We start from the raw sequence: 12,650 nt of genomic DNA on the forward strand, positions 1-12,650 counted from the left end.
AACAATTAAAATATGTTTTTATTTTGGTAAATAAAATAACATGTATAACTGTGATAGTTTCAAGAACGGATTATTGTATTTGTCTCATAAATACTTATAAAACTAATGATGAACGTGCGGGGTTAATGTACTACTAGTAAAAAACTGCCTGTAATCTAACTTAAAAGTATTAATATTATTTTTGGTATGTTCGACATGTTACTTTTCATTATACAGTATTTACATAGGAAACGAATTAATTATATTACGAGATAATTAAAAGTAAACACAGCCGGATGTGCTGTAGATTATTGTAATGCGTTGATGAGCAACGGTTTGAAGTAAAAAAAAAATTCTAACTTCAAGACGTTGCCTACTTCGGGTACTGTCGCTGATCTCAGAGTATTTCACACATCTCTTCCACGAAAATCGAAAGAGATTAAAATGCCATTTTACTTACGAAATATGGAAAAATTGCTATGAAGGATTTTACTTAAGAAAAATGGAAAGATTTCCAAATCAAAATTTGCAAAGCTCTGGCAATGGTTTTATATTTTGTCAATGCACACGTTGTATTAGATGATAATGAGAAATACTATAAAAATCGTTCATTGCTTACGAATCTCACTAAGTGTGCGATAATATCCAATAATACTCTGTATCCAAAAACAATCGCGATATCAATATGAACACATAGAAAGTAATGTAATTTCCTCGACGTGTACAAAAAATGCAATGTTTCTGTTCCGGTGAGAACAAACATTTGAACATGAGTATATAAGAAATGGCAATAACATGAACATGATCAATACAATGTCTAAATTAATTAGATTAGATTCACGCTAAAAATAAAGAACCGAAGTTCATGGACACGACACAATTATTGATACCATTACGTAAAAGCTTCAAAGAACGTTTTTTTTTTATATTTTCAGCATATTCTGAACGATCTGGACAGCTTAGGAATAAAGAAACGTTACAATTATAAAAACTTCGACAGATAAAAATGCAAACTAGTTAAATTTGATTCGGCGATACGATCATTACAGAATAGAAGCTTGCTAGAGGAAAACATTTTTGTTATGGATATTGGAACGCAACGATGTCATTTTTGCAAATTTTTGGTTTAAAATTAATTCATTAATTAGTCGTAACATTAACACCTAATCTCTCATGGATAATTTAAAATGATAAATAACCACCTAAATTATCTACATATCACACTATATACAATATTCACGAAAATCTTGAATAAACTACGATAACTATATTGTCCAGTATTTTTGATTCAATGTTCATTTACGGAGGAGATGTTTTTACCAGCTTTGCTTTATGACAATAGTTTATATCAGATTTTCGTCTTTTAAGTAGTTATGTACAATGTCATGCACATATGGGACAATTGATTTGGGATATTGTGAAATACTAGAAAAGGTCAAGTACAGGGTTAGTTTGTTTTGTAATCAGTAAATGGACTGCAAAATTCACTGCTAATTAGACATCGTTTAAACTTTCAGAATCTAGTTAGGTTTTGAAAGAAAGTGGAAAAGCTCCTGTACTTGAACTTTAAACACAAATAACTCTAGTTCTTAACAATAGATTTTATTAGATCAAAGCTTTCTAGTACATGGAGCAAAAAGTTGTTAGTTGACTTAACTTCGGAATCAAGCTTTGAACTAACAACACGAATATGACTAGCAAACAATGAAACGACGAACTTAGATCAGTCTCGAACAGAAGGATAACGAAAAACGCACGTGATCCCGGTAGCACAACCTTAGTGCCTATTTGTAAAATACGTTTCAGGTATATCTCATCTACCTTTAAAATAGAATTTAGTAGTCATCAATCACGAAAATATATCAAATTTCTATATCGTAAAACCTTTACAATTTCAGTATCTAAAAATACCATGCTTTTTACACCTTGTCGAGATTAAACATGTCTTTACTGAAGGTACTTATGTAATGAGATGTATATAGTTTTCGAAAACATCTAAAAACCGTCGCTAGAGTTTCAACTCTTTAATTTCGATCTAAGAAAAATTCTATTCTAAGAAGTTATTTTAATTTCATTAGCCTAGTTTTTGACTAAAGCGAAGCGAAGGTGAGCACTGACCTGAAACAGAACAAATTCTTATTTTTTTCCTAGATGGTTGAATTTACATAACGTGTAGGTAGCATAATTACATTCTAATTGTAAGAAATTAGTAAACTTTAATTGTTTAGTAACAACTACATTCATGGATTATTATTCAAATTTGATTTCATTTGTGCATGAACCGTTTCATGCAAATGTGGGAATATGCAAAATATTTGGTTTTCCCAAATCACGAGCAGTTGTTAACCTTGAAGGCAATCAGTATTGCAGTTTTATGCTTCCTTTTGATAGCTCTAAGACCCCAGTTAAGTTAAACAGCTTCATAAGTATTTGAGCCTGTACATATACAAAATTGTGAATAAATTACTAGTGCATCAACCTGATTAAAAATCAACATTAAAATCTGTAGAAATAAAAAAGATCCAGTCTTTAAAATATAAAATTTTCCGAACGATATTAAAAAACAACTTGATGTTGTAAAATGTGCAGAACCAAAGTGAGAATGAGCATTATTTTGTCGAAAACCAAACTTACATGATTATTTTAGTAACTAGCTTCGTGTCCAGCCAAAATGTATAAATCGTGACCTTCCTCATTAGTCAATGTTCCCGTTCTTAGTAAGTTGCTTTCCAACATCACCACCCTGAAAAATACGATGAAAACATACAGAATTAGTTAATATATTTTTCATATCGGGTAATTAAAGTTGACGCAATTCGTGAATGTGAGCTAATGGGGCTTATTTGAAAAGTAATCAATTATAGACAATGTTCCTTTGGTATGAAGAAAATGAAAACATAGTTTGGTTGATAACTACTGGAATATATCCACAGTAGCATGCAATTTTGTCTTTTGTGTACTTTTTCTTTATGGCTCGGGAAATAAAAAATAGGAAAAAACAAGAATCCCTAAACTATAAAATTAGATGCTTCATAGCATCATTTTGCACTACTTACTTATCCGAGCCCAATAATTTGTAAGTCCTAGAAGCATCGCAAATTTCTTGTGTAATTTCGCCATTTCGCAACGAGCGGCCCTGCACTCCATGCTTGTGGAATGCGAGAACACTATCGGGAAGACACACTGAAACACACAGTAACATATTTTATATTTATCAACTAAGTGAATAATTTCAGTACTTACATATGCTCTCGATTATAAAATCGAAGCTGAGCTCCGATATTTGTTTCTTGCTAACTTTGATTTTCCCCTGAGGCGTTACCAATCTAATAATATTATCGTAACAGACCAGAATCACGTCCTTGTCCAGCTGGGTTACGTTGACTATATTTAAATTTTCCCTTCTGGGTATCACCGTTGCTGTCCCGTCCATGTCTTGAAGTTCGTCCGAATGGAACCAACTGGCCCCTATAAAAAAGTTTCATCAACTGAGTGGGAAAAACGTATATTTATTGCGCTAAAAGGAAGAAAAAAGTCGAAAGCATTTAAAAATATTGTTGTCTGAAAAGCAAAAGTGTTCAATATAATACAGGTGTTTTGAGGAACGCAATAGTTTTATAAACATATCAAATTCCACCAGTGCAAACCTAAAGATTTCATCCTACAACTACTCTAAATGAACAATAATGCGGCTTTGTGTTTTCATTTCGCTCGATTGGTTACCAATTTCCCTAAACGTGTATAAAACCGAAGCGTTTCGATAATTTCAACACAAAGTTATCGTTGTTATTTCAGCGTTTGCCAAGAAAATCGAAGCTGATATTAGTGAATGCACGGAAGCGCAAACATATACATACAGAACGGGTTTTTCATATAGCCGCACCATTTTGGGGCATCAAGAGTGCAATTCGATATTCCAGTCGCATAGCATTTACCTAGAACTACATCGAATATTCTTGTCTATTTTTTTTTGAATAATCACTTACACCGATTTTATGCGATGATTTAATTCGGAAACTTATAGAATGTAAAGTGCACTTACCCGAATTCAAATTGATTAAGTCCAGCTTAAACCGATTGGGTTGGTATGCTTGTTTAATGGAAACGCACACCGTTGGATACTCAAGCTCCGGAGTGATGATCATCTCAAAAACATTGAGCGGATTTGGCAATACGGATTCAACATGCTGGAAAAATGACTGCAATTATTAAAATAAACAAAGCCAATTGCCCAGTTTTCGTACCTTTAAGAGCATAAACTTGTTCAACGGATCATACCACTGCATCAAGTAAATCCCAGTAGCAGTAGCACCGCAAAGATACTTGTAGCCGTTGTAAGAATTTCTGGCTACGCAACACTTCAAAGTGCCTCTCGTGTCAGGCACTCGGGTAGTCAAAGCGAACTTTCTAGGGACTAGCTTTTCAGGTATCCGGTTCATGTGAAGGCTGAACCTGTGCGATTGCTTACTTTGTAATGCGATGAGATCGTGCCTGTATAATTGCGGCGATTTGCCTGGAAATAATTAATACGTAGATAAAATGATGGAAATATTAAGATCACATTGAAAACAAAACACTTTTAGCTCGCATATCCAACAATAAGGTAAACATGTAAAACAGTTCAATCGAAATATCCGCCAGCAAATACCTGGAATAACTGGAATATTTCAAATGGCAAATAACAAATTTGCCAGTGGAGGGAATTGAGTGAACTTAGTAGGTCAGGAATGCCGGTCCCCCAACAACCCCTTCTCGTAAAAAAACATCGTTGTGACAATTAGAAAACCTTCCTGTGGAATCTCTCATAGCATTTAAAACAATAAGTGAACAAATTTGCTACATTCGTTTTAAAGGCAAACAACCTTCCTGCTTCTTCCCTTAGGGTACAACCATTCCTCCATATCAGCGTACATCTTTTCCTAATAATTATTTCGCAATTCTATCGAAAACTATTATTTGAGTGTATCTACCATCAAAGTAGGTTTTAGAAAACGGACCTTTGTTAGAACGGTGTGTCTCACGCTCAAGAATTACTTTTGGCTCATGTTCTGTTACTTTACAAAAAAGATTAAACAAATTAAAAAGGAATTAAACCTGTCTTTAACTGATAGATTTAGAAAATAGTGCTCCGACGCATGAAAACGTGTTCAATAAGACTGCATTTTACCGAGCAACAACGTGACTTTTAAATGCAAACTTACAAGACTTTTGTAAAGCCACGAAATAATAGTTAATAAGTATTTTGCTGGCGTTTATTCGAAAACACTTACCAAAAATTGAGCTACTTACTTCCCGAGAGCGTCATGAGCACATCCTTGATCACGTACATCCACACTGTGCGCCGATTATACAACTGATCTATACACGTTTCATGTAGTTCGTTTAAATTCAGATTGTAAATTCCCTCTTCGGCACCAATCAGTATATGCTGATCCCTAGTGTCCGGATTAATCCATGAAGCCGTGCAATGAATTCGCAAAGGACAACCATTAAAAACCTACAGCAAAGAGAATTACTTGTACCTAAAATATTAAACTAATCTTTTATGCAACTCTAATCGTTGCAACTGCAACAATTCAATTGCCGCAGACTTTTGTTAATCAAGTTTACAATATTGAATCGTACCTTTGAAAAACATGCGCCCATATGCACTTTGGGGGTTGGCGGGAGTCCATTACTCGGTGGCCGTGGGGGCGTGTGTCTTCTTCGATGCTTTCTTGGGGGCACCGGAGGACAAGCCACTAAATCTGGCGCACTCGAATCGTGATTAAGACTCTGTTTGGAATCCGAACCTACCGAAAACTCAAATGTATCCAACATTTTTACGATTGAATTGGTCTCACCGTTATTACTGGCCCTTTCCGCTCTAGAACTATCGCTAAGTGATCTTTGGCGCTGGCCATTGATGTTCATGGAATTGACTAATCCGAAGATTTCATCCACAGAAGAATGTCTTCGAGGTGAACCATTCAAAGCCAAGTCGTCCACCGGACTAGTCACTGCATGAATATCACATTTTGTTTCGGAGTCTTTTACTGGCAATGTAGCTCTAAAACAAGGACAAAAATGCACGTTTTCAGCGGCTAATGATCAAGCCATTCGATTTGAAAGTGACTAGATTTCCCACTTTTGATTCACCCTAAAACCGATCCAATCTTTGTTTCAAATAAATTGATTTGTTAAAGTTAATTATTTTGCGACAAGGTGAATTAAAAGTCCAGCACTTCGTCAGCTTGACTTCCACATCGTTAGTTGCACTAAATCAACAAATCCGTTAGGATTTCAGCTGCAGCCAAAATATTTAAGCTCACACCTTTTCAGGTTTCAAACAATACTCACTACTTTAAATGTGTAACGGAGGAAACGGAAGTTTCAGCTAAAAATAATCACGGCGATGATCGCGAGAAAAAGATTACTCCCAATGTAATCAGAACGAATTAAAATCGTTAAAAGAATAATTCCACATTGTTTACGTTTGATTGGGCAAAGGTCGATCTAGACTGATGCTGAAATGGGACTGGCATTCGAAACTCGCCTACATTAAAACAACACATCCACAAAAGCAATAACCAAGGTTTTTCTTAAATTGGATTACAAAAACTATGGTACTAATGGGACATGGCCTGCCTTCAAGGCGAAATTGATTGATAAATTACAGTTTGTGCACCTATGTGTAAAACGTTATTTTAATAAAAATTAGGAAAATACTGGAAAAAATCTAAAACATCTTTTACTAGACAGACTCCTTAGTTATTCAATGGTACTGTAAATTAAAATTGCAACATTCCTAAATTCACTCTATCTATAACTAATCTAAACTCATAAAAAACTTGATCCCACCATCTGCAGAATGTAATTTTTTAAAACTTTAATCCGAATGTAAAACGTAGAAAACGAGCACAAACTTCTCACATTCCCCATACTTATGGATTGTTTTACTGTTAACAAATGGTGGGTCTGGATATAACTAACTCCCGTTTACTAAAACTTACTGTTGTTCGTAGTCCGTGTGTCCATATTTGAAGGTGCCCCTAAAAGGATGTAAAAACAATATGCATCACTCAAATGCGACCAAAAATGCCACACTACGCAAAATCCCAATCCCCTATAAAACTGTTAATGAAGCGTTAGAAGAAAGGTGTTGTGTATTAAGTAAAAACAAAAAAATAAGCCATTATGTGTGTGTGAGTTAGGAAAAGCATATTAGTTTCGGATTAAAGAGAGAATTACCTCATCATTAATTCCTCATCTATGTACTGCAAGAGACTCCTAAATAACATAATATTGATTTAAAATAATAACAATAAAGTTTATACTAAATGTATTCAGAAAAGAAACCCGATTAGTTCATAATGCTGTTAATTTAAAAACCTATTAAAAAACAAACTTGGTAGAAAAGTACAGCAATTACCCAGTGTATTTTAGGGGATAAATGGTTTATGAACATTATACATAGACTATTGATGCTGAGAATCCACGAAGTGTTATTTCTTTAGAAAATCATTAATGAAATTAGTATATTGGTGGTAAATAACGCGCACTAAAAACACGTTTAAGCAATATTATATGTTAATGCCAAGCCAAATGAGCAAATGATAAAAACTGGAATTTAAAATTGCAACATAACTGCAAACTGCACACTCAACCAAAACATCTAACCTCAGAGACATTCTCAAAATTTGCGACCCGGTTAAAGTTTTTCTTTCAGTACTACGGCACAAAACAGTATATTTAGTATTACAAGGGAAAAAATAACTATATAAAACATGTTCTAAATCAATTAAGCAATTTAACGATAAAATAACTATACATTGAAAATTTCACAGTTATTATCCAAAATGCGGGACTTCTACGTCATTTTTCTAGCGATAAATTTGCTGTAAAAATCTATTTAATGATATCCATTCAAAATAAATACAAGCCATGTATCACTTACTTTTCACGGCTAAGCGAGTCGAAGGCAGTCCCAATACCCCATTTTTTGTTTTGATGTTCCACACAATTATGAACGCTGGTAACGTTATTCATTATATCTGTTAAATTCCACGGAGCATTTTGGTCCTCAACTACCTCACTACTTTCCTCTGAAAATTATCAAAATTTCTTAAACAACAACAAACACAATCAATCCAAAATAGCTCATATAGAAGATTTTATAGAGACATATAGAAGCTCATATTTAATGACACACGTACCGAATCGGGGAAGAGTATTATTCGCTTCATCGATACTGTTCACATCTACAATCTGTGAATTGGATTGCTTTGGTCTTGAAGTCAGTCGGGATGCGATTCGCTGGGGCACATTCGGCACAGCCTAAATATAAAAATTGTGAACTATTTGGAAATTGAAAGTCTCAACTGAAAATACCCCATCTTCATCGGGTTCTGCATCTGCAAACATATGAGAAGGATTGTTCACTTTCTGCAATAATTCTATGGCCAGTCTTCTACTCATATCTCCTTGAAAAAACGCATGCTGAAAGTAAAGATTATCAGATACAGTTGCGGAAATCCTTCTGCCTTTTATCATGCCATACCTGAAGCAACTTTTCTGCAGTAGGTCGTTTTTTCGGATTTTTCGTTAAGGCTACTTTGACAAAGTTGTGAAACGTCGGACTCCTTAAAATCGTTACAACATGCACATATTCCATTGTACCTGATTATGTGTTCTTACCATTTTTCCTTATCCTTAAGAGTTGGTGGTTTAAAACCGCTTTTCGACATTAGAAATAACGCCCTCATTGGATGCAAGTCAAACATTGGCGGTTGCAATTCTGCTAACTCAATTGCCGTGATTCCTATGGCCCAAATATCGCACAACTGATTGTATCCGCCTTTTCTCTCAACAGCAGCCACCTATCGAAAGAAGAAATCCAAGTCAATTAGACCAAAAAAACCGCCGTTTACACTTGGTACTACCTCGGGCGCCATCCAATAAGGGGTACCAATGAAAGATTTTCTCTTATTTATCGTCGCAGTGATCTGAGCAGACACTCCAAAGTCCGCTAGTTTTACGTCTCCGCTCTCCGTTAGCAATATATTGGCTCCCTTAATGTCCCTATGCATTTTTCCCATTCCATGCAAATAAGACAAGCCCAATAATGTTTCCCGGCACATGTAAGCAATTTGGTACTCGGCGAGAGGTCCCGTAACTATAAAGAGATTCTTTAATAATTTATTTACGGCAAAAGGCCAACTATAGAGAGACAGCTCATTTTTAATCTTCTGGGAAACGAAGGATTAATTTTAACTCGGATACAGTTGGTGAAAAATTCATCGAACTCTGCGAATTATTTATAACTCTAGTAGACCTGATGGCCTGATTAATTCGGAAATTCTTATAATACAGCAACTCAGTAAGTAAGAGGTTTTAGGGCAACCAATTTTAGAGAAATCTCCTTGTTCTGCAAGTGCCTAGATTCCGATCTATGTTGTGTTGATTCCGTGTTATAAAACATTTTGGGAATTATTCCACATTAAGCAAATGAGTCTAAAGTTAATTCTTTACAATGTATTGAATCGATTTCTAGCTGTACGATTCACTTCCATTATAAGAAAACGCTTTAGCTAAAAGACGTCAGAAAAATGCCGCTTACTTTTAGCAAAACCCCGAAATAATAAGCTAGAAATCAATATCTAAATATAAGAAGTTAAGCTTGTCAAATACAAAGGTTTCCTCTGCGATTTTTTTTTAAGTAGATTGCTTGATTAAGTTTTAAACTTGTCTCATGTTTCCGTTAATCTCACCTTCGCTTTTCAGTTCTCAAAAAAATTAATTTAATTAAAAAATATATTTCTGTAATAAGACCGACTGCATATGAGGAAGACGCATGATGCAGAACGGAGAAAGTTCTAGTATTCAAGTTAAGCAAAAAACCGCCAAAATATATACAAATCTAGACAAGTTAAACCTGAAGTTTAACCACAGAAAAACTATATAAATCGCACAGGTAAAGTTGAAAATTAATAACAGATTGCCAGAGCAAAGCTCATGTCGCGTTATCTCATTAAAATACCCCAAATATTATTTTTTATTGATTTTACTAATTTTGCTTCTATATCTTCTATCTAAGGAATTTCTGATAAATCCTAAGTAGGGCAATGAGAATAAAACAGGCTATCCAATATATCCTGACAACTGATTGGATTTTTCGAACCGTTTCTGAGATAGGTGTTTTAAAGTTCGAGGATCCCGAAAGTTATACAGTTTCACTTCGAAATATTTAGATTAAAAATTTCTGATAAAAATGAATTGGTGAAAGATAGTTTTGAGTGAAAGTGCGCTTTCAAAAAGCTCATTACGATTGATCCGATGTTTTCAACCGTTTCGTAGAAATAATGGTTTAAAACTATGGTCGCCTCAAAAAGAGGTCCTTGCAGAGCACCAAATCTGTATGTACCAAAATGTATTCAGAATCCTTCGCGGATATGGCAGTTTTATAATGCTGCTATAAGTAAGCGCTAGAGGTTAAAAGCTATACTTTTACTACTACAACTAATAATAATAATAATAATAATAATAATAATAATATTAATAATAATAATGAAAGTGGAATGGTAATCTTGACCAAACTGTTAAGAAACTTGAACTTTGAACACTGGAAAGCGTCACGATCAATCGGCAGTATCACTATTCAAATAATAATATAGAAGTAGGTAGAAAATACAAAACTTGCTCTCAGAATATGTAAAAAAGAGAGTGAGCAACAAACCATCAGGGTGTTTCTAATAAAATGCAGACATTTTTGGGTACCAAATGAATTATGCAATATTTCGTTCGTCTAATTTAAATAGATAATAAAAAAAGTGAAATTATTAGTATTAAGTTGTCAGCCAGAGAAAATGTATTCACCACTTGTTCCCATATTCAACCTCTGAACTGAAACTTGATTATGCAAAGGTTTTAAAGCCTTAAAGTTAACTTCTCAAAAAGCAAGGCTGTTGAAAATTCGACAATGTTCTTTTAATAGATCTATTAAGCTAGGAAATTAAGCAAAATTACGCGAATACAAACGTGTTGACCAAAACTTGCTGTAATTTTCACTGGTATTTAATTATCAACAACAACTTAAGTTACAAATCGTGCGATATTCATGCAATTCTATTTCTTATTTCTTAAATTAGAGCAACGATTACTAAACTTTGATAAACGAGAAACGTTATTAGTTTTTAGCTTTTCAGTTTACCTTTAGTGAACAAATCATTTTGTGACACACCAATGTCGTAGTAATAAAACCTCTAAAAATATATAGACGGGATATTTAGTTCTTATATCAATTCGAATAGAGTGCATACAAGACATAAAGCAAAATTTTAACCGTATGGCAAAAAAGCACTTACTGTGATAAATATCTTGTAAGGATCCTCCACCGCAATATTCCATACATATCCATAGTTTATCTCTTCTCAGGTAACTTCCATAGTATGCAATTATATTGGGGTGTCTACAATCCTTCATCATAAGTATTTCCTGCTGTATGATTCCAAAGTCATCTCCTACAAAGAGATGTAATAATTGCACAAAATTTGACCCTCACGTTGATGGTTTACAACTTACCAGCTTCCAATTTAATAACCTTAATTGCAGCCAGGTCATTTGTGGATAATCTTTTGGCCTGAAACAATAATTAGAATGTAATAAATTAATAATAAATTGAGATGTAAATTGCTTTGCTGCAGACCTTATAAACGTCCCCATAAGTTCCACTCCCAATTCTTTGGATCAGCTCGTAATCGTCCTGGGGATTTCTCCTGGAGATATCTGAACTCAAAACTCCTTGAGCCATTTTATATAACAAAATATCGTTTACATTGTACCTGCTGCAAAGCGAAAATAAAATAAAATATCTGTTTACTTGAATTTGACAGTGAACGCCTTGTCAGCGGACATAATTTGTGCCTTTTTGGTTAGGTTCAGGACGACCAACAAAACACGAAATTTCCCTGTTGTACTTTGACATTATTGAAAATGGCTCAATCATTATTGTTTTAATATGAGCAGTTTGCACGTTCTGAAACGCAACTGGCTCTTTTATAAAGTTTCAAGCTTTTGTCCGAATCAATTAGATCATTTTCACTTCAGGACTGCTTTGAGAACAGGTAAGTTGGCATTATTGTTATCATAAGAAGACCAGGTACTCATGGTCGGGTATTTGGTATGGACAAAAGGTTCTAAACCCCAACATTCTATTTATATTGATTTAACGAAATATGGGCCAAGTGATAATGAGCAATTTGAACAGTAAGGACTGAGCATTTCCTGAAACTATTCTTTGATATGAAAATATGTGCAAAACCCATTTATTGGTTTTCCCGGCTGGTTGTAGTGCGTCTCAATCCGGCTCGATAATTTCCTAGTTTATCAGGCGCTTGCACTCCAATTTATCAATATGCACACCTTACAGATAATCCCTTTACTGGCGACTTTCTTTAGTAGTTTTTGATTGAAATTTGCGAAATTTTCAATTCAATTACAAAATGTTTAAGGATTTGAATGTTAACGGTATGGTTTCAGAATCGACGAGAATGAATGAAACTCGTTAAACTCATGGTTTTGCTGCTTTTAAGCGGTTTAAACTAAAACGAAAACATTGAAACATGAAAACAACAAAAAGTAGATAATTAGCTAGTTTATGGTTCAATGCGTTTTAAGTTCAAAACAGTCTTAAA

The 12,650-nt window shown here is 34.3% G+C and overlaps 2 protein-coding genes and 1 long non-coding RNA gene across 12 annotated transcripts in view; 2 read left to right on the forward strand and 1 right to left on the reverse strand.

The window, feature by feature from the left end:
* Positions 1–11,905, reverse strand: LOC109533194 (mitogen-activated protein kinase kinase kinase kinase 5). 9 transcript variants are annotated; one of them, XM_019898444.2, is made up of 22 exons: positions 11,663–11,905; positions 11,539–11,596; positions 11,322–11,477; positions 8,901–9,133; positions 8,656–8,837; positions 8,519–8,600; positions 8,350–8,457; positions 8,175–8,295; positions 7,916–8,063; positions 7,639–7,689; positions 7,210–7,248; positions 6,972–7,010; positions 5,823–6,028; positions 5,605–5,771; positions 5,269–5,476; positions 4,224–4,492; positions 4,022–4,166; positions 3,837–3,920; positions 3,223–3,447; positions 3,036–3,162; positions 2,614–2,722; positions 1–2,097 (listed from the first exon to the last, which is right to left on the reverse strand). In XM_019898444.2, exons 1-21 carry the CDS (start codon positions 11,765–11,767, stop codon positions 2,623–2,625), a joined length of 2,853 nt encoding a protein of 950 aa, XP_019754003.1. In that variant the 5' UTR covers positions 11,768–11,905; the 3' UTR covers positions 1–2,097; positions 2,614–2,622. The 9 variants fall into 9 exon arrangements, with proteins under 9 accessions (XP_019754003.1, XP_019754005.1, XP_019754004.1 ...); XM_019898446.2 differs by lacking the exon at positions 7,639–7,689; XM_019898445.2 differs by lacking the exon at positions 6,972–7,010.
* LOC125505312 lies at positions 11,118–11,650 on the forward strand. The gene is made up of 2 exons (XR_007282071.1): positions 11,118–11,336; positions 11,392–11,650. It is a non-coding gene; the product is annotated as an uncharacterized LOC125505312 (long non-coding RNA).
* Positions 11,905–12,650, forward strand: part of LOC109533197 (guanylate kinase) — a 17,921-nt gene continuing 17,175 nt past the window's right edge. The window contains exon 1 of one of the 2 annotated variants that reach the window (XM_019898455.2): positions 11,905–12,080. In XM_019898455.2, coding sequence (XP_019754014.2) covers positions 11,975–12,080 — 106 coding nt within the window. In that variant the 5' untranslated portion in view covers positions 11,905–11,974. The remainder of the gene's footprint in view (positions 12,081–12,650) is intronic. The other variant, XM_019898456.2, reaches the window with a different exon arrangement.

Source organism: Dendroctonus ponderosae, unplaced genomic scaffold (assembly GCF_020466585.1).
Source record: "Dendroctonus ponderosae isolate FM_Combo_2020 unplaced genomic scaffold, Dpon_F_20191213v2 Dpon_F_20191213_8, whole genome shotgun sequence".
NCBI classification, from domain to species: Eukaryota; Metazoa; Arthropoda; class Insecta; order Coleoptera; family Curculionidae; genus Dendroctonus; species Dendroctonus ponderosae.

Bases quoted from the DNA above. Each gene is read 5' to 3' on its own strand.
- LOC109533194 (XM_019898444.2), bottom strand. From the start codon at position 11,767: ATGGCTCAAGGAGTTTTGAGTTCAGATATCTCCAGGAGAAATCCCCAG. The intron at 11,478-11,538 runs GTAAGTTGTAAA...ATCTCTTTGTAG, and splicing joins GGTTATTAAATTGGAAGCTG to GAGATGACTTTGGAATCATA. The intron at 8,838-8,900 runs GTAGTACCAAGT...TTCTTTCGATAG, and splicing joins CTTATTGGATGGCGCCCGAG to GTGGCTGCTGTTGAGAGAAA.